At 38.1% G+C, this 25,742-nt stretch overlaps 1 protein-coding gene across 2 annotated transcripts; it reads left to right on the top strand.

The window, feature by feature from the left end:
• The first annotated feature begins 3,887 nt into the window (after nucleotides 1-3,887).
• MYL1 (myosin light chain 1) lies at nucleotides 3,888-25,317 on the top strand. Of its 2 annotated transcripts, none has more exons than XM_082261901.1 (7): nucleotides 3,888-4,133; nucleotides 19,538-19,565; nucleotides 22,349-22,492; nucleotides 22,919-23,092; nucleotides 23,191-23,268; nucleotides 23,375-23,413; nucleotides 24,825-25,317. In XM_082261901.1, exons 1-6 carry the CDS (start codon nucleotides 4,011-4,013, stop codon nucleotides 23,401-23,403), a joined length of 576 nt encoding a protein of 191 aa, XP_082118027.1. In that variant the 5' UTR covers nucleotides 3,888-4,010; the 3' UTR covers nucleotides 23,404-23,413; nucleotides 24,825-25,317. The 2 variants fall into 2 exon arrangements, with proteins under 2 accessions (XP_082118027.1, XP_082118028.1); XM_082261902.1 differs by lacking the exons at nucleotides 3,888-4,133; nucleotides 19,538-19,565 and adding exons at nucleotides 18,343-18,476; nucleotides 19,216-19,240.
• The last annotated feature ends 425 nt before the right edge of the window (nucleotides 25,318-25,742 follow it).

Below are 25,742 nucleotides of genomic sequence, written 5' to 3'. Positions count from 1 at the left end.
CGTTCACACTGGGGCGACCTGTGAGGCGACCTGGTCGCCTCACAGGTCGCCGTAGGTCGCCTTCCATAGGGAAGCTGCGGACCCGTTCTAATAGGAGCGACACAAGTCACAAGTTAGAAAAAGGGTCCGGAGCTTCTTTGGGGCGACCCGGAGCGACCGTCATAGACTTCAATGTTATGAAGTCTGTGCCGGCCGCTCCGAGGTCGCGGCGCGCTGCTCGCACCGCGACCTCGGAGGTCGCCCCGGGAAGTTGTATGGCGGCAATGTGAACGGGGCCTAAGTTATCTAATGGTGTGAAAAGCAAATTCCTGTTGACTTAATCCTAAATCTCTATTAAATCAGCCTCACAATATTAGGTGAGGATGATGTTGATGATGATGACTGTGATGATGATTAATCTTATAATTACTATTATTCACAAGTGCATAACACTGTAGAACCATAGCTGTATAAAAAAAAAACTATTGAAAAAAAAAATAAAACTATTAATAATAGGGCGATATGTTAAATGAAGTCCTATATACAAATATGTTTATAATTAAACATTAGTAAAAACAAAAATATACAGCTGCCCCAGGTTCTCACTGTAACTTACACAGAGGAGGGGATAGCTGAGAGGGAAGCAGGTCTATACAGCAGATGGCAGACACAGTACTTGGGAGTCCTAACCAGGGGAAGGAACAAAATCCTTTTACTGGCAATGAATGAGTATAAGGTCGGTAAAACTAGTGATCATAAGTTCATAACCAGCTGTAATAATACTGAACACACACACCAGTTCTGTTACAGGTGGCATGGCATGGAGATGAAACTTTCTTTGTACTGTCCTTTGTACTGTGATTATATTATCACACAATTGTACATAATGAATCAGTCAAGCCATCTAGTTCTTGTTGAAATAGTGACCACCTCTGAAACTTTTATATTTTTAGCTTATGTTGTCTTACTCATTTTTATATCTTCATTACACATTGTTCCATGGTGGTGGTGTAACTGCACAAAACAGCCATTTAACCTCTTTGTGCCCCCAAGATAGGGTTAACAGGGGCAGAAAGTATGTGGAGTTCTCTTGAAACTTAAAGATGCCAAAGGTGTCTTCTAAATATAAAGCCTTTCCCTGCACGGATTTACAAGGACATGAATTATGGCTGTGATTGCTGTGCACATATTAGTGGTAAACAGCTGGACTCTAGAGCCCTATTTAAGTGTGAGATTTTGTCCAAAAGTCACCAGAAAATCCTTCCTCCTGGAAGAGAGACCTTGGGGCGCTTGGTGAACCTCTCCTTTCATCTGCATGGGGATGTGATCAGCAGTGTGACCGGGGCTGCAGGGTCCTTAATATGGCACATAGCAGCGATGTACTAACAGAGCGAATTCTTCCAGGGAACACTGCTCCAGATGACAGAGATAGATAGATAGATAGATAGATAGATAGATAGATAGATAGATAGATAGATAGATAGATAGATAGATAGATAGATAGATAGATAGATAGATAGATAGATAGATAGATAGATAGATAGATAGATAGATAGATAGATAGATAGATAGATAGATAGATTATTGATCAATGTACATCTCTCTAAATAGACATCTATCTATCTATCTATCTATCTATCTATCTATCTATCTATCTATCTATCTATCTATCTATCTATCTATCTATCTATCCATCCATCTATCCAGCCTCATCCATACCTATCTATTGATTAATGTGCATTTCTACATTTGATAGGTATGGATGTGGCTGAATTAATAAAAATTAGATAGATAGATAGATAGATAGATAGATAGATAGATAGATAGATAGATAGATAGATAGATAGATAGATAGATAGATAGATAGATATACATCTATCTATCTATCTATCTATCTATCTATCTATCTATCTATCTATCTATCTATCCATCCAGCCTTCCTTATTCCATACCTATCTTTTGATCAATGTACATCCCTGCATTTGCTAGGTATGGATGAGACTGGTTAGATAGATAGATAGATAGATAGATAGATAGATAGATAGATAGATAGATAGATAGATAGATAGATAGATAGATAGATAGATAGATAGATAGATAGATAGATAGATAGATAGATAGATAGATAGATAGATAGATAGATAGATTATTGATCAATGTACATCTCTCTAAATAGACATCTATCTATCTATCTATCTATCTATCTATCTATCTATCTATCTATCTATCTATCTATCTATCTATCTATCTATCTATCTATCTATCTATCTATCTATCTATCCATCTATCCAGCCTCATCCATACCTATCTATTGATTAATGTGCATTTCTACATTTGATAGGTATGGATGTGGCTGAATTAATAAAAATTAGATAGATAGATAGATAGATAGATAGATAGATAGATAGATAGATAGATAGATAGATAGATAGATAAATGTACATCTATCTATCTATCTATCTATCTATCTATCTATCTATCTATCTATCTATCTATCTATCCATCCAGCCTTCCTTATTCCATACCTATCTATTGATCAATGTACATCCCTGCATTTGCTAGGTATGGATGAGACTGGATAGATAGATAGATAGATAGATAGATAGATAGATAGATAGATAGATAGATAGATAGATAGATAGATAGATAGATAGATAGATAGATAGATAGATAGATAGATAGATAGATAGATAGATAGATAGATAGATAGATAGATAGAGAGAGAGAGAGAAAGAAAGAAAGAAAGAAAGAAAGAAAGAAAGAAAGAAAGAAAGAAAGAAAGAAAGAAAGAAAGAAAGAAAGAAAGAAAGAAAGAAAGAAAGAAAGAAAGAAAGAAAGAAAGAAAATAGGCATATACCTAGATGGGACTGGAGATATAGATGGATGGATAGACAAAATTAAGATAGATGGGAGACAGATGAGATTGGATGGATATATAGATTTATGTCTATATGTCCAGTAAAGTAAATGACACACTACTAACAGCTTATGAAGACATAAAAGTGCAGTGTATTTATTAATAATAGTCGGGAGTACATAAGCTGTAGCACACATGACATGCATGCAGTGTGTACCTGGACATATATAACAGACAGATAAAGAGAGATCTGACACACAAAGCACACCTATCTGCTCATTGAGGAAGGCTCTTGCCTGGAATAGTGGAATAGTGGAATAGGCAGATCTACATATAGAATAGTTTCCATGGCTCAGTGTCTCCTCCATGCCTTGCATTGTGAATGTGAAGCTCATCCTCTAGGATCAGCCATAAGGAACGTTAGCCAGGCTTCAAAATGTAATTAATATACAAAAGCAGCCAGGATGGGGGGCCTGTGCGTACAGTACATTCTCTCTGAAACAGGAGGAGGTGACAAGGACGACTTGCCATATACGTCTGCTTTTATTTTTAAACCCTTGGGCTGCACACTGCTTGATCAACACTTTTCAAATGAAAGGAAGAGAATGGGGGGGGGGTCGTGGGGGGAGGGGGTTATACACTTTTCTGTACCCCACTGCTTGAATAAAAAATTCCAACCTGAAATCCCACAGACTGCCAGAACTTGGAATGTATAAGACATTTATTACATTGTGTGATTTACTGTTGAGCAACAACACAAAATTCCAACCAGGAGGAAAAAATAAATCCAAAGACCCCAGTTGCAGCTAGATGTCAACAAGGGCTTTCCAGGCAGCTTATTCATGTGTGTTTGTCCTTTACACATATCCCAAAAATCCAGGCAGGCTGAAAAAAATAGAAGTCCCGTGGCTTGATGTAGCCCTGACCCCTTATATTCCATTTATAGTCTTAGTCCTGATGACATCCTCCTTGCCTGGGGAACTGTCCAATCCAGCAGCATGTGTGCAGATTGTGTTAGGTACTAAGCGAAATATAAATATGCCCTAATAGTGGAAAACACACTGGGTTCCACATCTAGGCTCTGGGCTGAGGATCGTCCTGATCTTACCTCCAACACTTAAGGCTTGCTTATTTCTCTCTGGATCCTTGTTTGCTCCAATAACACTAAAGTACAATGGCACCCAAGAAGGAAGCAGCAAAGAAACCAGCAGCAGCTGCTGCCCCAGCACCGGCACCAGCACCAGCCCCAGAACCTGTCAAACCCAAAGAACCAGCATTTGATCTGTCCAGTGTCAAGGTAACAGGGCTGCAATGGGATGTCATGTGTGTAGTCGCTGGAAACTCAGGGAGATTAGGGGGGTGACCCTGCTTTGCCCCCCCTTTTTCCTCCTTAGAGAGGATAGAAATTGGCATTTTTATGGAGATCACCCCCTCCTTACATCAGAAGTCATTTATGCTGCAATCTGGCTGTATGGCTGCATTTTATGGATTTAATGATGCCACTGATTTTTATTTAACGGCAATTATTTTATTTCATATGCAAACAGCTCAATACATTTACCAGACCGAAATCAATTTATGTTTTCAGCTGGTCATACACTATACAACCTGATTGTTCAATCTCCTTTAGATCTACCATCAATGTGTCTTATTGGATACAAATTGAATAGTTTGTTTAGTAATTGGCTTATTTTGTCTCTTTTATAAATAGCTAAAAAAAAAAAGAAGAAATTGGTCTCTTGACACCAGAAGGTGATCTAATGCAGGCCATACAATATACAACCAGATCTATGCACAATCTTATTTACATTTACCAAACCTGTGCAATATACAGATTACTTATACAATCTATTCAATTTGTACCCATTCATTGCATTTCATAGTTGATGGTAGATCTAAAAGAGATTGTCTCTGATCTGACTGTATAGGATATGACAAGCTTTAGTTCACCTTCTGGTGTCATCACACATATTGTGTGGAGGTGGGGGCGTTTATTGTTAAATTGAGCTAAATGAATGTGTTACTTATAAAAGAGACAGTTATAACTGAGCTGCACAAGCATTTACTTACACTTTACAATAGCTAAGCCATACTGAAGCAAATCAATGCAGGAGAGGATAATGCCAAAGCTACATTTTCTACTTGCTAAGGGCTGTGAGCTTTCCAGTGACAACACCAACAACTTCTCTATTGCCAGTGTTGTGCTGTAAATGGATGTGGTTTGCAGTGTGCTTGTGTTCTCAGCTTGCTCCTTGCAATGCTATGACAGTGGATTGACAGGTGGCAGGTTAGCTAACTACCCAGGGTATTACACAGGCTCCGCCTCCATCCACCTAGCTGCCTTCTAATTGGTCTATAAATGCGGATCAGAAGGAGGATGCCCTTATATGGACTAATAAGGCTTGGCTTCTCCCAGAATGGAGGCTGCTGCTGAGTGTGGATAGGACAGGAACTCCCCTTTTTAACATAGGCTTCTACAATGTAACTTTTTATCCTGTACATAGCATAGTGTGCATTTATGTGGCTTAAGCTGGATACACACTATACAACTTTTGTTGTTAGATTTTCTTTAGATTTACATTCAACTATGTAATGTCTGCCTAATTGCATACACATTGAAAGTGTTTAGGTTTGACCTCCTATTATATGGTTTTGGTAAATCTAAAGGAAAAAATCTAAAGAAAATTGTATAGTGTGTATCCAGCTTTAGGACCAATGTACCACTCAACAAATACTTTGTTGCAGAAGAAATGTTACTGTCTTAAAGCTGATCTTTGTATCTACTTGCATAGCAATGTGATGGAGCAATGTCTTTGAGAACATTCTGTTTTGGCTGTCACTTAGTAAATGGAATGTGATCTATGTATGTTTACAAATAAGTGTAATCTTTGTTGCAGTAACTTAAAAAATATAACCAATGCATTTTCGTAAAGTGTCCTTAAAGCGTTTCCTAAAGTGTCCTGGTTTGTTAAACCTTGAGCAAAGAAAATGGTGTTGACCAATCAGATTCTCAGGCAACCTTAGAAAAATACAGCTGGAATCTCATTGGTTTATACAGAGAGCATAGGCACTGCATATTTTCTTTTCATACCAATGGAACTTTAGTGTAGGTAAACTAGCTTTAATAAAAAATCCAAATAATATACATTTACTGTCCACCACTGAGGGCTCATTTACACTGTTGCACTTTAATGCACATGTTGCAACACGCTTAAACATAGGAGATGATTTACTAAAACTGCAAAATCTGGTGCAGTTGTGCATGGTAGCCAATCAGCTTCTAACTTCAGCTTGTTCAATAAGTCCCGGTTCACACTTGGCAACTTATCAGGCGACTTAGCCACCTGAAAAGTTGTGCTCCATTCAGTGCACTGGAACCATTCTAATCGGAGCAACTCAAGTCGCTCTGACTTAGAAAAAGGTTCCTGCACTACTTTGGGGGCAAATTGCATTGACTTCTATTAGAGAAGTCGTTTGCAAGCCACGCTGAGGTCGCGCTGCACGGTGCGGCTTCAGAGTCGGCGACTTTGAAGCCCCCCCTGGGTGAACCGAGCCTTAAGCTTTGACAATAAGCTTGCAATGGCACTGTTCGAATCGGTGCGCCGTGGACTTTGCTGAACTCGCATGATTTCAAACCTGCCCTTAGTGTGAACGAGATCTAAAACCTGGAAGCTGATTGGTTTCTATGCACAGCTGCTTTCGATTTTGCACTCTCCAGTCTTAGTAAATCAACCCCATAGTTCCTGCTCTTTTCTTAGCACGCCAGTGCAGTGCGTTTCAATAGATTTGAAATTTCCATTTTCTTTCCTGAGTTTTAGTGCATTGGGAGGCCCATAAAAATCAATGAGAGTGCGTCAAAGGGCATATAACGTGCATTTTTTTGCGTATTGGCAACAATGGTTGTTAATCTTATCCACTCCAAATTTTATACTCAAAACTGCATTGAAATATGTGCTAACACCTGTCAAAACACATTTCAATGCACAAAGGAATCTCAGATTGGCGCATAACAATACACCTGCCCAGCGCACCCAAAAAAAAAATGCGATTCTATGCACACAAATAGTTTGCCCAGTTCATTTACAAAAAAAAAAAAAAGGCATTATCAAAGATGTTATTTTGTCCATTATATAATAGAATTATGTTAATATTCCTAGTTACACATTTCCCTCTAAAGACCTAATGTACTGGTTACAGTCCAAAGCAGAGTATGCTGTACATTGTAGCAGTGATGAAGCTCTTAATTAGGCATCAAGGGTACCCTTTCAGGGGACGTGTAATAACATCATTCCTCCAAATTACAAAGGGTATGAGTTCAGTGATACATTAAAATACTTCAGAGTCTAATAACGCATCAATGTTTATATGTATTGTCATTTAGCAGCTGTTACTACAGTATGGGCTCTACCTCAACTAATAGCTTTGAGATTCAATTAAACTGAAGAGCTTGATGTACAAAGAGTATGCAGAGATCGCCACCTAGTGGCACTTTTTGCTTAGTGCTGCTGCCCTATTATTGCTGGTTTAGTGCACTTTTAAGACTCCTGTACTGATAAACTATAATGACAGAATGTCTATGGGCTGGCCAGTAACTACTGACAACTGGTAATAAACTATAACCAAGTACTAGTGATAAGGCTGTCACAGGAAAAATGGTTTTCCATGTTTTTTGATGAGTCCAGCAGAGAGAGCGGGATATATTGCAGAACTCAATTGGAATATACCGCCATCTACTGGCTATAAAAGTAACACTGTTTAACAAATGGCAATTTATATACAATAGGGTATAGGACAGAAAAATGACCATGATTTAAAAACGCTTTTTAGACCTTTGTTCTGAACACATACCAACCTTATTCGGCGAAAATGGAACATTTCTAAAGCAAATGTATAAAAAAAAAAAAAAAAAAAAAAAAAAAGTTTACATTTACTTTTGAATAGAACATGGAATGGTCAGAACCACTGTCAAGATGGTTTTGTTATCTTTGCCCCAGCTGAGTAGATTTAACCTTTTTGCCTGTCCTGGTAACCATTGTCACAAAACATTGAGTCAGAAAGTGATGGAACCAGAACAAGGGAGGAAGGTAAATCTTCCCATGGGACACCTGTTCTGCTTACAGCTGTCTAAATCAGGCATTCTTCTATTTTTGTAGAGGCATTCTGTATTTCAGGGAGTGAAAGATAACCTCCTTAACAGGCCCAAAGAGAAAATATAAACTACCAGGAGTTTAACGTCTCCCTATTCTATCCAAAACAAAAAAACATATTGGAGCTATGCATACACTTTAACTGCAACCAATTAGAATCCACTCAGCTGAAGTCAGACTATGACATGATTTTTTGTTATTGGTTGCTATGTGTCGCTGCGCCTAAAAACCATCACTCTTTTTTAATTAAGGGTGTAAATTACATGTATTACCATTGCTACTAATGCATGTGTTTCTACAATAATATAATTAATAAAAACACATATTGTATTACTTATTCATTGACTGCACACTTTAATTTGTTAAACTCTGTCTATAGCTTCAGGCTTTGAATTCCCTGGCTCTCTGAGACCCAGGTTAATGGGAATACATTTAAAGTGAATGACATTTTAGTATTTAGTGTTCTGGTTTGGTGCATATTTTGATTTGATCCAGGAAAGTACTGATTTTCATAATAATACTGTTTTTGTCTCTTGTACTTTTTGTGCCTGGTTTACTATTTCTTAGATGTGTGTGCTTTTTACAGCATGACAAGTTTGAAGTGTTAAAATATTTCAGTTTAAAATAGTGATTGATGTGTTTGCATATGTGAAAACTTAAAAATGTCTCATTTACCAGATCATCATCTGCTGACGGAACCCTGCAAGGCTGGTACCAATAGATAAAAAATTAAGACTTGTGTGGAGCAATGCATTGACAGACTAGCAAGATGTCTTACATTTTATAAATACATATAGAGATTATCTTAGTTAGGCAGGAATGGCGTGCTTTCCACTGCTGTAACAACAGAAGCGATTATAAAGGGAAAGGAGTTGCTTGAAACTTTTTCTCACTGTTTTCGTTTTTACACTGCATCAGTTGCCACATTCTTTTAATAAATACTCATTTTCCTAACTCATGTTCTCCATAAAACTTTGAGAATGGGGATTTTACCTTTTCCACAACCTAGAGTACAACAGCAGGGGGCAGCAGTGGTTGCTTCTTTTAGAAGCGAATCTCACAGGTGTTTTGCATTGTGACAGAGGGGTTGATTTACTAAAGGCATATTTCACTTTGCAAGGGATATTTCCCTTATCTTAGTGAATGTGGTGAAAATTCACTTTGCAAAGAATACCCAATTATTTGCAAGTAAAAAAAAAAAAACTGTATTTTTGCTTGCACATGATTGAATCCTCAAAGTCAGCAGAGCTTTGCTTCATTCACCAAGCAAAGGGCACAAACTGGTTATTTGCCTTTAGAAAATCAACCCCAGAGTCTCTGTAACACACAGCAAAAATATTTATATATGCAGAAAAATGTAATTTGCCCTATTGGCCTGTTAAACATAATTTAATGTAAAAGTGCCCCTAAACACAATTCTACTTGACAGGCTATCAGAATAAATCAGACCTCCTTTGTTGTTACTCATGACTTTGGGGCAGGATTTGGCAAAGCATTTGGGAAGGGTTTAAATATTCTAATCTTCATTCAAAGATGTTGAAAGTATTATTAAAATAATTAGAATGGGCTAATACTGTGCTTTCTCTACAAGGTAAATGCTAAGTGTCCGACCATAAGCATAGTATATAAGATTCTTATGGCATCTGTAGTTTCAACTGGATGGCACATTTCAGGAAAAGAACCAACCTACAGTGGTGGTCAGAAAACCACATCTATAAAAAAAAAAAAATGGTGACGTGCTCCTGGCTTTACCAAATGGTGTTGGTCCTTGAACTGTGCAGACAACTTCAGATGAAAGGTTATCACCCACAGCCCAAGGAACCCCTAGCAACCTCTGGGAGAATCCTGAGGTTCCACAGAACTGGTTGAGATTGGCTACCCTAGAATATGACTTTCCTTTCCTTTCTTCAAACACATTATTTGTAGAGCCAACCCATACCTTTTCCCTTCAACTAGGACTTCCCTCTCCCCAGTCTTCACAGTCCGCTTTCTTTAGCTCTGCTAATATTAGAAGTCAAATATGTTTTTGCTTAGTAAAATACACCAGGCAGTGATAGAAGACTATGGATGGAAATGGAAGAACCATATCTTTTCTTCCTCTAAGATCATACCTTCTCAGACAAAATGCTTGCCTTTATTTAAAAGAGAAGTATGGCCAAAACTTTTTTGCACTTACTTTTGCTCTCCTGTGACCCAAAGGTAGCTTATAGTGGGCTATTGCCTGCTGTCAGCTGACATCACAGAGCGACTTCAGGCTTTGGCAGGATCCTGACCATATTGTCACCCTGTTGTGCGATTGATAGCTGGCTAAGAGAGCCTAAGCCAGCAGAACCTGTCCCCTCTCCAGCCCAAAGCTCCAGTGAACACTGGAGGGGCAGGCCAAAGAGTGGTCAATGACAGGCACTGCTCTCCAAAAAAACCGAAGAGCTGAGCGATCAACGTTCATGTGGTTGCTCAGTTCTCTCTCTTGAGGTGTGTAAGTATGTATGTTTGTTTTGTTTGATTCCCATACTTCTCCTTTAATGTAGCAAGAAAGGCTGCAATGGAAGGAGAGTGTACAAAACGTGTACTTCCTTTCTCTTATAAACAACCCACTTATATTAGTTTTAGGTAATTCTTAGCAGATTGAATAGGCAATGGGAAAGCAAGACTGTCATAAACGTTGGAGGTACATTAAGACATTGGGGAGATACTAGGTGTTCTTTAACACAATAATTTGTGCTTAAACCTATTAAGGGTTTGGGGGAGATATGTTGCAGATATTGTTAGTGAGGAATTATTGGGGAAAACAGTCTAGCTTGTCTGGTTGCTTCTTTCACCAGCAAGCCTTGTTCAGGACTTCATATACTTTGGAATGCCTTCTTATCCAGCTGTTTAGGCTGTCTGTTTCCACTGTGATCTAATGTCTATGGGCATATTTACTTTCCATATATGATAGACACCCATATAAGGCCAACTCTTTTACTTATTTTACAGAAAATGGAGCATGGTTCCATGTGGCAGGTAGCATAGGTGCTAACTCTTTTGCAGAGATATTTTTACTGAAGTGACAGGAGACCTTACTAGATGAAGGTAATTCAGTAAATAAGACAGGAAATTCAGCCCAGCAAATCTTTAGCCATACAGGAGTCCATAGTAAGAATTCGATTAGATAGGCTTATATTTCTTTCAATGCTGTGCACATAATTGAGTGTTTTGAACACAGGTTAACTTGACTAAGGGCCAAATATGCTCCTTTAATAATCATGCCAAGTAAATGACTCATTTGTATTTAATCAGCAACCTACATCTTTAGGTGCTGGTTCACACTGCAGCGGCACGATTTCGGGGGCGACCTGTGAAGTCGCGTGCACTGCGACTTCGGCACGACTTGCACAGACTTGATAAAATTAATGTCTATGCAAGTCGCTCCAGGTCGCCCCGAAGTAGTACAGGACCCTTTTTCTAAGTGGGAGCGACTTGTGTCGCTCCTATTAGAACAGTTCCTGTAGCAGTCAATGATGGACCGCGAAGGTGCGTGACTTGTCAGGCTGACCAAGTCGCCTGACAAGTCGTACTAGTGTGAATGGACACTAACTTTGGGGTGAAAGCTGCCATTTGTACATTAAGTTTAGGAAACTGGGGCTTTCAAGTAGTGTAGATGGGTTTACATAGTTACATAACTGGTAAGGTTAATAAAAGACACCAGTCCATCTAGTTCAATCTGTGGTGTGTGAGTGTGCTTGTGTTTATGTCAATAGTATGTTGTATATCCCTGTATGTTGTGATCGTTAAGATTCCCATCTAATCGTTTTTTTTTAAACTATCGACACTCCCAGCTGATACCACTGCTTGGGGAAGAGAATTCCATATCCTTATCACTATGACAGGAAATAACCCCATACGCAGTTAGAGGTTAAATGGCTTCTCTTCCAATTTCAGTGAATGGCTGCGTGTCTTTTTTCATTTCCTTTCACTGAATTTTTTTTTCCCTATGCTAGGGTCACCAGTAAGGTGTTTGTACAGCGCTATCATGTCCCCTTTCAAGCATCAAGAGAATAAGTTCAATGGTTGTAGTCTTTCCCCATAGCTGAGATCCTCTACTCCCTTCATTAGCTTTGTTGCCCTTTTCTGGACTCTCTCCAGTTCCAGCACATCCTTCTTGAGGACTGGTGCCCAGAACTGGATGGCATACTCAAGAGATGCGGCCGGATCAGAGTCTTGTAAATTGGGAGAATTATCGTTTTATCTCTAGAATGAATCCCCTTTTTAATGCATGCCATTATTCTGTTGGCTTTGCTTGCAGCAGCTAGGCATTGCATGCCATTGCCATCTACTAGGACCCCCAGGTCCTTTTCCATCATAGATTCCCATAGCACTTCTCCCCTAGCGAGTAACTTGCGTTCATATTTTTAGCACCCTAATGCATTACTTTACATTTTTCGACTGTAAACTTAATTTGTCATGTAGTTGCCCACCCCATTATTTTATTTAGGTCTTCTTGTAAGGTTTCCATATCCTGCGCAGAAGTTATTGCCCTGCTTAACTTTGTATCATCCGCAAATAATGAAATTGAGTTATTTATCCAATCCTCTATATCAGGGTTTCTCAACCAGGGATCCGTGGAACCCTAGGGTTCCTCCTGAGGTTTCTAGGGGTTCCTTGAGCATTGGGCAATTTCTGCCTCTCATAAAAGTTTCCAATGACACCATTGTTCCTTTTAGCTAACTGAAAGTGGGTAATTCTTCCCAATGATGACAAGAGTAAGGAGCATTCTTCCCACTGACTGTCACACTAATGTGTCACAAGTTGTAGATTTTTAATTTTTAGCAGAGGTTCCCCGAGACCAGAAATTTATTTCAAGGGTTCCTCTGTGTTGAAAAGGCTGTGAAAGGCTGCTCTATATTATTTATGAATAAATTTAACCAAATTGGTCTCAGGACAGATCCCTGGGGGACCCCAATTACCATTCCGAGTACTCGCTATTTACCACCACCTTTTGGACCCACCCCTGTAACCAGTTTTCAATCCAGGTTCTCACCCTATTGTCCATTAATGTCTCAGTGACTACTTTTAAACCCTAAGGCCAGCTTTTATATTTAGATCTCCTTCAGACTTGCTTGAGTCCATGTTCACATTGGTCTGCTTTGACATGCGATTTGTTATGTCAAATTGGAGCCAATTGCTGGCAATGGCGCCGTCCAAATCGGTGCAACTCCGAATTAGTGGCTTTGCACCAATTCCCAAAAGTAGTTTGTGTACTACCTTGGGTGACTTTAGGGGGCGATTTCAATAGACATCTGTGCAGGAACCCGCACAGATATCTGTGAAATCGTTACAAAGTCAGACTGAAAATGCAAGTTTGAATTTGTTCACCTGAACTCACATGATTTCTAACAGGCCCCAGTGTGAACCTAGGCTTAATGTCAAATTTAAACCAAAACTTTTTATTTTATTTTGGATTTTTTTTTTTTTTACTATTACTGTCTGTATTGTTAGATATCCCCTTACTTTCTGTCAGGACAGAACATGATATAAATGGGCATATAAATAAAACATATATTAATTGAATAGGGAAGAGTTACAACTATTCACATTGTTTTTGTTGCTATTTGTACCTTCCCATCCCAGTAACAATTGCTACCCCGGTTCCTGTCCTGTGTCACATGGACAGTAAGTAAGGTAATCCTCCACAATGGAATCACAGACAAAAAAAAAAAAAAAAAAGATTATTATAAGTCTTGCGATAATTCTAGCCCAATGATTTTGTTATTCAAGTAACAATTTGAATAACAAATACTTACCAATTTATGCACTTTTTTATTTTTTTAATTGGTATTATATCATTAATAGCTGTATTTTAATTGAAGAATATTTATACGCTTCACAATACTTAAATCTCATTAACCCCTTGCCAACCAGCCGCTGTAGTTTTACGGCAGAAGGTCGGCCCTGTCCCGCAAAACGACGTACCTGTACGTCGCTTTGTGGGACCGCTAGCAGGGGCACGCCCACGTACCCATTTGCCACAGGGGAAGCTGATCAGCGGGTACGGTGGCCGTGATTGCCGCCGGGCCCCTGCGTTCGCTCCCCATAGAAACAGAATGTTCTGTTCTGTTAGTTTTGAACACAGGGATCTTGTGTTCCTCTCATTTAGAGAGGTGTTTATGCAGCAAGCCCATCCCCCCCACAGTTCGAAAGCACCCCCTAGGGACACATTTAACCCTTTGATCGCCCCTGGTGTTAACCCCTTCCCTGCCAGTATCATTAGTACAGTAACAGTGCATATATTTAGCACTGTTTACTGTAGTCTTGTCACTGCTCCCCCCAAAAGTATCAAAAATGTCAGTTAGGTGTCCAATCTGTCCCCCGCAATGTTACAGTCCTACTAAAAATCACTGATCGCCGCCATTATTAGTAAAAAATAAATAAATAAATAAACAAAAATGACATAAATCTTTCCCCTAGTTTGTAGACGCAATAACTTTTGCGCAAACCAATCAATACACACTTATTGGGATTTTTTTCCAAAAATATGTAGCAAAATACAAATTTGCCTAAAACTATGAAAAAATTTGATATTTTTTATTTGGAATATTATATAGCAAAAAGTAAAATATATTGATTTTTTTTTCAGTCACTCTTTTTAGCGCAAAAAATAAAAATCGCAGAGGTGATCAAATACCACTAAAAGCAAGTTCTATTTGTGGGAAAAAAAGGACATCAATTTTATTAGAGTACAGCTTCGCACGGCTGCAGTTTTCAGTTAAAGTAACGCAGTGCCGTTTTGCAAAAAATTAAGGGGGTAAAACCTTCCAGTCCAGAAGTGGTTAAAGAACAGTAGTTGTATCTCCTTTACTTTTTAAAGGACAAGATTGCAAGAATCAAGAATGCAAGTGAACTTGCCCTTTAATAGATTCCCCCCCCCCCCTTAATAATCTCCACTGTGTGGCCCTGCCTAGCGCTGCACTGCCTTTCTTCCAAAAAAGTGCCATTCATTCATAAGGGTTAGCTGTATGCCTGCTGTCCTGTGGTATAAGCCTGAGGTATAGGAATGAATGGGACCATGATGTGTGTGCGCACTACAAAGACAAGCTGGTGGGGACATTTTCATAAACAGCAATCTTCAGGAAAGGGGTAGATTTATACCATTAGTATAGACTAAAATTGGAAACATTCCGAGCTCTGTGTATCTTTTCCAAAGTGTGTGTACATTTTTTTTAATGTCTTTTACTTTACAATCAATACTTAAACTGTTTAAGGCTCTATGCACACTGGGCTTTAAAAAAAAGCCATTTCTTGGCAGAAACAAAAACGCTCATATAGAGCGTTTTTGTACACAGGTTAGGCAAGTTTAGGAGAGTTTAGCTTTTTCTCCTGCCAGAAAGCACAATCAAAAACGCAAACCAGAAGGTTTTTTTTCCTGCCTCTAATCGCTGAGCTTAAAATATGCCTCTAAAAGTCCTAATGTGCATGGAATCATTGGATAACATTCTACAGAAAGAACACAAAACTCCCGTAGAAGCAGCAATTTTTACGAAGTGAATAATAAGGCTCGGTTCACACCTGAGTGATCGAGAGCTGCAGCCGCTTGATTTTTTGAGCTTTCCTTTTTTTTATTTTTTTCCTTGAGTGTTTTCGAAGCGGCACCATTCATTTCAATGGGCCTCCCTCCACTCCAAAAACGCTCAAAATGGAGCTTATCTACCAAATCTTGGCACAGAGCTAGGAGCTTTTGCAGTCGCGATTTTTGCAATTGTACCGCAATTTTTCGCTCGACAAACGTGGCAAAATCGCCCAACGTTTGGGGTGCCATTAAGACAAAATGGCATCGTAAACGCTCCCTGCGCTATGCCGAGATTCTGGAATCGCCTGCAGATATGCGGCGATTCCGCCGGCGATACGGATTGTGAACGAAGCCTAAGAAATCCACCCTCAGGCAGCTGTTCACTGTGAATTAATAAGTAATATCATGTTTTTAAAGTATACTGCATAAAGACAAACTGCAGGTTTTTACTTTTTATCTCAATATTGTAACTGTCTCCTATTTTGTGTCTTCGTTAAATTGACACAAAATAAGAACATTTTATAAAACATACACCTCTAAATACTGAGCATTTTCTGAACTGATTTTTCAATGTGTTCATTTTTCATCACATTTTTTCACATGTCTACTTATAGAAACACATTGGGGGAGATTTACTAAAACTGGTGCACACAGAATCTAGTGCAGCTGTGCATAACTATTAAGCTTCTAGGTTTAGCCCTCGTTCACATTGCACACGCCATTGAAATCATGCAACTTCATCTGAAATCGCACAATTTCAAAGCTGCGACTTCGGGTGCAACTTGAAAGACATCTGTGCGGCTTCATGCACAGATGTCTATTGAACTCTCCCCCGAAGTTGCCAAAAGTAGTGCAGGAACTATAGAGAAAACAATTCCCAAGAAAAGGAATTGATAAATGGGGAACAAGACGTTGCGATACCAAGGAAAGTAATGGAAAATGTGGGTTCAAAAATCAATAAAACGTATCTTTTATTAAATCCAGATAAAAAAATCACAATGCTGAAACAACAGCTTACACCATAGGTACAAAAATTGTAACAATTGATTCAAAAAGTACACAAAATTGGACATGGTACAAAACACATGAATAGGACTTATTCACTCATATAGCAAGATATATGGACTCCAAGGAACCCCTACGTGTTTCGACCAAGGGTCTTCTTCTGGGGGTATATTCGTCCAGGGTTTTAAACCATATCTGTATGTGGAGTAAAACAGATAGGTAACAACAATACTCATTCAGTACATAGATAATAGCAGCACTGATATATTACAGTGCAGGAACTACTTTTAGAAATCGGTGCTGCGCCGCAAAGTCTACAATAGGCTACGATTTGACATGCGATTTGACCTGTCAAATCGCATGTCAAATTGCGTCAATGTGAATGGGGGCTTATTGTGAAAACTTAATTGAACAAGCTGATGTTAGAAGTTCATTGGTTACTATGCACAGCTTCTCCAGATTTTGGGTGCCCCAGTTTTAGTAAATCTCCCCAACTTTGTATTTGTAGCATGTTTGCAGACTGCACAGCTTTTGTCAATTTCCTTCTTATATATATATATATATATATATATATATATATATATATATATATATATATATATATATATATATATAAAATATATGTTTATAGATTACATAACAAAATAACAATAACAATAGATAACTGCTGTAACAGAAAAAAACTCTGGAATTATAAGCAGACTTTGGTTATCCCTGACAAATTCCAATGGTTACACAGTAAAGCCTTTAAGACCTTTGGCTTTGTAATATGATTTTCTACGCAAGACGACCGCTAGATGTCGCCAAACACAAAGACAACTGTTCAGGAACCTTTGCAAGCTGTAAGAACTATGAGACATCCTTTGCTGATATCAAAGTGTAACTCCACCTTCAGGGAAAAAAGCATACTTAACATCACATTTGTAAATTAAGTTTCATTATAAGGAATTTGACACACTATTGTATAATAGATGCATAAATGATGCCCTTACTTACTGACTTTTCCAAAAATTTCTAAAGTCCTTACATGACAAAGGATTATAGTTGTTCATATTTGGCAAGTGACTAGAGCTATTTTGTATTACTTAGCAGCACCCAACCGAGCCATGTCCCATAATATTTTTAAATTATGTAAATGCATAGGAACAGGCCACTGAAATGATTGTGCTCAAAAGCTCATTCAAAAGTTCAAAAGCAGGTAATCTTTATATATATATATATATATAGCACAAACATATTGGAATTATAAAAAAACAGAACTATTTGTATAAGTTCTTGCCCCATTGGAGTGCACATTCTAAATACAAAATTCAGCTTTTAACAGTCTATTCATATCACTAAGCATGGGAAGAGGATTGCAAAACCATATATTTATTCTTGTGTGCTTTCCAAAGCTTACTAGAATGTAAATTGTATTTAAATCTCTGTATTGTAGGTGTTAATAGGCAATACAGACCCTAAAAGCCGGGCTATCTTTGGCAGGAATTTGCAGCAAGTGTGTGGGGTATTTTTAGAGTCCGTGCTTTATTTACACAGTTGTAGGATATAAGGAAGAAATAGGTTAGACGTATTACTCTGAAAAAAAAAAAAGACAGCCCAAAACTGACATATCCAGCGTGTACAAATCTCCTCCTTCTTGCAGAAAAACTGCTGACAAGTTTTAAACTCATTAAAGCGTGTCTAACCCACTTCCTACTAAAAATAGCCCTCCAAATTGGTGACACTGGAAAGAGATCCCTCCTTTCCCTTTGCCCTAAGAAAGCCAAAAGCTCACCAGAGGGTGGGGTTACTAGCCCCTGTGACATCTGAGCTGGGCCGTCGTGTCACTGCCCCTAGATAAATAAGAAGAGCTTGGCCACAGTAGAAGGACCACAAGCTCTCGAGCCCTCCTCAGGACATCGTCTCAGCTCCCTGCTCGTCGCCCTGTCCAAAGCTCAAAATGGTGGGTGTCATAGCACGTTTTGCAATTTAGTATTTTGTAACTTCAACTAGGACCCTATAAACACTTGATGACATTTCTTGAAAGACTATGCTCCTTGTTTTACTTTTATGCAGTAGTATCTTGGGAAAAAACTTTTGTAAAAAAGCAACACTTCTTCCCCAGTGTCTATGGCAATAATTTTAAACCCCTTTGCTAATCAAGCTACAGCAAATTGAAAATCTGTTATTTTATATGACAGAAAACATTTATAATAGATAGAAATATAATAATATATCAATTCCAAAGTCCCTCCTTACTTCGGATGTGGAAATTAAACTCATTATTTAAAAAAAAATAATAATAATAATAATAATATTAAAAAAAAGCTACTGCAAATTCTGGGCACAATCCCACTTCCCCATTTTCCATAGATCCATAGCCTGTCTTTGAGTTATGTTTCACACCCAATCCTGTGGGGAGGCCTATAGAAGAAAACCACTATATAAGTATAAATGTCTTTACTATAAGTAATTAACTTTTACAGTTATTTATGGAGTTTACATGCCAAAGTAGAACATAATATAATATAGATAGGCAAAAAAAGGAATGAGCATTATTTGATATACCTAGTAATAGTATAGTAATAGCATACAGCTATAGTTATTTAGATCTTTACATTGCTACAGTTGCTATAGTTGTTATGTCTGTCAATGCATATGCTTCCATACTAGTTTTGTTCTTTCTCTTTTCTACCTTGCAGTCTTTCTCCGCAGAAGAGGTTGCTGGTAAGTGAGATTAAGCTGGAAATGAAGTAACGCCTATGAAGCCCACATGGATAGGTCTAGTAGTATTTTTTTCCATCTGTGAGAGGAAGATCTACATTGGCCACTTACAGTTGCATAGAAGGATTATAAATAAGAGAATAGCATTCAGGCATATCCTTCATTACCGGCCTTGTTGTGTTCTCAGCTTCCTGCAAGTCCCATGTGCATGGATTGGTTATTTGGACCTCAGAAAGCTGTGAATCTCAAAAATTAGCAGGCCTTTAACAACACTTTTTGTGGCTGATTTTTTTTTGACAGATCGAGTTCAGTAAGGATCAGCAGGATGGTAAGTTGAGAGAAAGGCTGAGGGATAACCGGAGCTTAAAACTTGAATTTTATATGTGTTGTAAAATATATACAATAGTGTTGATTTTACAAAGGATGTTACGATGTAGATGCCTATTAAAAATTAATAATAAAATGTTTATTAGGATGTAAATCTCCTGCATACTTGCTTTTGCAGAATGATAATACATAAATGTAATACGTATGTATAGATATTTCGTCTCTCTAAGGCTTTTTTTACAGTAGTGCTTTATCCCATCGGCTTACTAGGCACGTGTTTTGGGTTGTCATCTGTTCTGAGCAAGAATCACATTTCCCAGTTCAGAAATGTATTAACCAATTTTCTAAAATACTTCGCAACTTGATAACATGGCAACCCTACACAGTGTGGTTGATTTACTAGAACTGGAGTGTGCAAAATTTGGTGCAGCTCAATCAGCTTCCAGATTTTTTTGTCAAAGCTTAATTGAACAAGCTGAAGTTAGAAGCTGATTGGTTTCCACGCACAGCTGCACCAGATTTTGCACTCTCCAGTTTTAGTACCTTAGTTTCTGGGTACATTAAAAAGTTAGCAGGTTTAAGGGTTTTCATTTAATTTTATTGTCAAAAGATAATCATTGGAAAGTCAGTCAGAAGCTTTGGGCTTATTTACTTTCTTTGTGCACAATGAAGACATTGCCTAATAGGAAACAAAACAAGTTTTCAAAAAACATTAGATAGTCCTATTAAAATCAATAATGTCAGATTTTTAGACAGTACTCACCTACTAAAAAAAAAAAAAAAATTATATTAGTATTTATGTGCACCAACAACTCTATCCCAAAAATCCATGTAAAAATATTTCAAGAGGAAGAAAAGGGCTTTAACACTGTTGAATCCCTGTTGATGAAAGTCTAGCACCCTCAAAATCCTATTTATATTTTATAGCATGTAGAGTAAGGCAGTAGTACAAAAATGGATTCCAGCAATGGTTTTCCAAGTTTGGTCAATTGATTGTAACTGAAGGAGTACTCCATAGATAGCTGGTCACATCATGGCAGGTTGAGTCACAGAGGTTATTCTTGGGCTACTAGTAAGTCAACAAGAGTGATTCATTTTATACATTAGTTAATAGCACTGTATTTTCTATTATGTCATATATTTGTATGAATATTATTTTTCCCTAGCCCTCAGTTAGTATATTATAAACTAGAAATATAAGATACTGCAGTGGAATAAACTACTATGACATTTAAAGTGTGATATTTCTAACCCCATAAGAAAAAATGTTTGTGATGCAGCAGTTGAGCGACATTTCTCCTGTTGTTAAAGCAGAGGGTTGTTGGAGATTTAGCATGAAAATTGGTGACAACTGCTTATTTCCTCGTGCTGCATTACATTTATATCACCAATAGTTTCTTCAGCAACTCTGTCTTGATAAAATCACAATCTTTTATGATAATTTTCATTCTATCAAAATGTTTAAGCCATTCAGAAATCTATGGGGTTGATTCAATAAAACTGGAGAATACAAAATCTGGCGCAGCTGTGCATGATAGCCAATCAGCTTTTAACTCTCAGCTTGTTCAATTAAGCTTTGGCAAAAAAACTGGAAGCTGATTGGTTTAATGCAGAGCTACACCAGATTTTACACTCTTCAGTTTTAGTAAATCAATCCTCATATCTGATAACGATGTTGCAGTCACTCTATACCCATTAGCAATCACACGAAAGTCCTGCCCTCTAACCTTTAAGTCCAATATATGTAATATTAACCTGTTGTGTTTTGCTTCACAACATTTATATAGAGATCCTTAAATGTACCTTCCGTTAATTAGAACCAGTCTTCTATCAGTAGGCTGGATGCCACACAGAAGATAAATGGCACCACATTGTAGTATATAGGGCTCTTTGAAAGTAAGCTGACCAGGTGCAGCTTTTGGTAGAGCTTGTTGTACTTGTGAAAGGAAATGCTGACAGTGTCAAAATGTTCTCTAGTGACAGGTGCTCATGGAAGGAATGCTAATTACTGGATACGTTGGCAATGAAGGGGTTACAGGGTTGTGCATCCATGGGATTAGTGCAGGGCATGGGGTATCCTGTTACAAGTGTGCTGACCTCTCGCTAACATTAGCAGCTTTTTACAGTCTGCCTGTAAAATCATCTCTGACTTGATTTGGAAACCCCTCTGTGTTACTCAAAATAACTGAGTTTCAAGTGTCCAAGGCAGAAAAGGAGCTGAACTGGCACAAATTTCGAATTCACTGCTGGACATGGCTTTCATGTACTGTAACCCATTCTTTAATCCCCTTTTAGGTATTGGTCAATCTTTACCTCATTTTATTATATAATACATACAGCTGTCGTATCAGAGATCAGAAGTATAGAAGTATAGCTAGGGACTCCTGTGCCCTGAAAATACAGATTCTGATAACATGCCCTCTTCACCGCTGTATACTATCTTTGCCCCATTGCATCATTTCCATAATTCCATAATCCTGCATACTACTATATTTCCCAGAAAATTCAAATCGTGAAAGATTGCATACCATTTCCAAATTTTGAATTTGAGGAAACACTGATGAGTTACGAACCAATTATATTCCGTAACTTATAGTATTTGGTTGGTTACCGCACCTATTTGTTGTTTAAATTGTTGAGGCTTGCCTGAAGTCCGTTTGTGTAGATTCTATTCCATTACACAGGATCTATTTAGGCCATTTACATTATTACCTTATATTGCAAAGTTGGGGATTCATTTTTTAAGGTCATACTGAAAAAAAAATGTTTTTTTTCTTTTCACAGACTTCAAAGAGGCTTTCCTGCTCTTTGACAGGACAGGTGAAAGCAAGATCGCCTACAACCAGGTTGCTGATATCATGAGAGCTCTTGGACAGAACCCCACAAATGCTGAGGTCAAGAAAGTCCTTGGCAACCCATCTGCTGAGGGTAGGTGCTGTTTTAGAGGATTACAAATAGGGATTATACAAATTCTTCTTGCTTTGATTTTACGAGGCACTATTATAGGAGAAGAATGATGTAATGAAAAAAGGCTCTACCACAGCAACCGATAACATTTTTTAATTTAATTACGTAACTTACACCAAAAAAAAAAAAACGAAAGCATGGGAGGTGGGCGTGTTGCTTTGGGCAATGCCCCAAACTGTATTTGCTCCAGTTGATTTGTTAAAGTTGGGAGTATAACTTTACGCTACTAAAAACATAGATTAAAAGCAGTGGTAAGATACAAAGTATTTAGCTATGTAAATAAATCACCTTTTAACCTCATGCAGCCCTGTAATGTATCAATCAATCACCCTTTGTTTCATAGGTCTCCAAACTAAACTCATGCCCATTTCTTTTGTTTTTTTGCAGAGATGAATGCCAAGAAGATTGACTTTGATCAGTTCTTGCCTATGCTGCAGGCTGTTGCCAACAACAAGGACCAGGGCACCTTTGAGGACTTTGTTGAGGGTCTGCGTGTCTTTGACAAGGAAGGCAATGGCACAGTCATGGGGGCTGAGCTTCGTCACGTGCTGGCCACACTCGGTAAGACACATGTGCATTGTCTTGGCTATAGGTGCTCAGAGGTGATTGCTGGACAATAGAGAGTAGAAATTTACAACCAATCTCTGATTCATCAACAGGTGAGAAGATGAAGGAGGAAGAAGTAGAAGCCCTCCTAGCAGGACAGGAAGACTCCAACGGCGCCATCAACTATGAAGGTACATCTAGGAATAGTTATTTTTTATATAAACAAAATGTAGTTTTCATCGCATTCTGCACTATTGGTGCTTGATATAACTATATATATATTTTTTTCATTTACAGCCTTTGTAAAGCACATCATGTCCATCTAAAACCTTTCTGGTAAGTAGACATTTTGCTAAAACAGTCATAATTGTTATCTAAAACAGCTACATATATGTGACCTCCCTAAAATAAAGCTCAGTTAGAAAAACATTGACAAATGGTGGAATGTTTGGGAAGGCTGGGTTCACATATATCTGAATTGGATGCATTTTACACCACATCCAGTTCACATAACATGTGAGTGTGATCGGCTTTCAATGGACCCAGTTCACACATGTCCGGGCCGGCTGCGGTGCGAATCTGAAAAGGGTCCTGTGCATTTTTGTGTCCGATTCATATGCAAATTCAGGGAAAATTTTGGCCTTGAATTGCATCTGAACCGGTAAACACAAACACACCGGACTCTGGACTGCAACCAACAGCCGGACATATGTGAACCCAGCCTAAAAGCTTAAAGCCAGTCTGATTTTTTTCTTCAAGATTTCCAATTTTTATTTGAAATAACTGCTAATGTAGATAATCGACTTACAATAATCACATTTATCAAAAGAACCTAATATTATACAGGATGAAGGTTTGTCGTCATATACTTTGAAGATCTGGTAATCCATCGGTATACATTCCATTTATAAGAAAAAAAAACCTGTACTAAAAAAGAATGCCTTTGCTGACAATGCTAGTTTTCTGTCAGTCATGCAAAAAAGTCTTCAATACTTTCCAAGTCCCTGATCCAGAATAAGTATGCAGGTTGGAAAGTCCCTGTTCTGGGTTGGTGATTTAGAAACTAGAGGTGCCAGGCAGTTAGCACTTTTAGGAGGTCAGCAGTGGAAACCTACATGTTCTGTCAGTAGAGGTTTGCATTAAGATATTAAAAAGATTTACATAGATATGCGTTAATCAGTTTTAAAAGTGAAGTACAAATGGCCTTATTTATTATTTTCCTGGTTATGGTAGCACTGCTTACATCTAATCCAGTTCCATATTGCAGTCCGCTTCTCAAGCCAGGGATGGAAGATAACACAACAGCTGTACAAAATTATACAAAGGGAATGAGATAATCTGCTGATTCAATTATTATACAGGAATATGTTCATATATGGAATTATTTTTTGCAAACAGCTTTTTACATTAAATGGCTATATTATTCAATGCATCAATAATAAAGTCACTACCTATAATAATTCAATTCTTACATGTATTTCCTACACAAAAAAAATATCATACTAATCCATTATAGGATGATTTTTAAAAGTTTGTCAGTCATCCTTTACAACTAATAAGTTCACTGTTTAAGATCGTTTACTTGAAATGTTTAATTCAGTCTTCGATGGCACTCACAACTTGTGTTTTGCAAGCTATTGGATTCTTTTGTATATAGTTACATAGAGTAAGCTTCTGTATATCAATATTACAGCTGAGTGTTTTAATAAGAATCCAACTAATATTCTGCTTTATTTTCCCTTTTTAGCACTGTTCTACATATGTCTCAGAAGATCTGGAGGCATAGAAACTGTACATAGACCAGTAACTGGTCACCATTACCAACCTTATGGATATATACTGTACAATACAACCACCATTTTTTTTAATTTTCCATCATTGGGACATTTCTTTCCATGAACCCTGGTATTATTTCAAGGAAACCAAAAGATCACAGAGGAGCTATCACCCTGGCAAAGCTGGCGGAGAATTCCATCAAGCACATCTGTGTAACGTGCCATGGATTATTGTAACATGAAAGACATGAGAATAAAATACCCTTTGCTAAAATGGTGGCTACAGAGTCTCTCCTAATTTATCTGTCCAAAGTTATGGGCCAATGCACCAAAGAACACCGCATCATTCACTACCAGAGGTCTCACTCACCTAAGGTGAAGCTGGAATCTCTGACAGTAGAGTGGTTAATTTATTGTCTTCCTGTATTCCATTCTGTCAAAACAATAAAGTTTTACTGAAACCCATCTACTGTAGGTATGTTTCCTTATTTGGGAGCAATGTTACTGGCCAGTAAATATACCTATTGGGGATTTGTCAACATATTCATTCAAGGATGTCAAGTTTCGAAATCACCTAAGGCAGAGAGTTAGTACGGCAGGCAAACAAAATAGTAGCTTTGGCCCCCGAACCCTCAATTGGCATTGGTAAGAATTACAATAGGTACAGGAAAGCCACTTTATTTTTTGTACTAGCATAGCCCCTTCTAAAGTCAACTGCCTACAAGTGTATCCTTCCCTGTGAAGTGACAGGCAGGTGCACAGCTTTAACCAATTGCACTACCCCCCTGTTTTATGGCAGGAGTATAAAGATTGTACCCCTTGAACATCCAGCAAGCCTTTGACTCCTGTCTAGATTGCCTTGGAGATGATCCTGCTCTAACCTAAGGTTA

This window comes from Pelophylax lessonae, assembly GCF_965119305.1.
Source record: "Pelophylax lessonae genome assembly, chromosome: 6".
In the NCBI taxonomy this organism is placed as follows: Eukaryota; Metazoa; Chordata; class Amphibia; order Anura; family Ranidae; genus Pelophylax; species Pelophylax lessonae.
Note: the sequence above shows the minus strand (reverse complement) of the source record. Positions and strands in the feature narration are given on the sequence as shown.

Coding starts and splice junctions, on each gene's coding strand:
- MYL1 (XM_082261901.1), top strand. CDS start 4,011: ATGGCACCCAAGAAGGAAGCAGCAAAGAAACCAGCAGCAGCTGCTGCC. Junction 4,134..19,537: donor TTGATCTGTCCAGTGTCAAG/GTAACAGGGCTG, acceptor TTTTTTTGACAG/ATCGAGTTCAGTAAGGATCA. Junction 22,493..22,918: donor TGGCAACCCATCTGCTGAGG/GTAGGTGCTGTT, acceptor GTTTTTTTGCAG/AGATGAATGCCAAGAAGATT.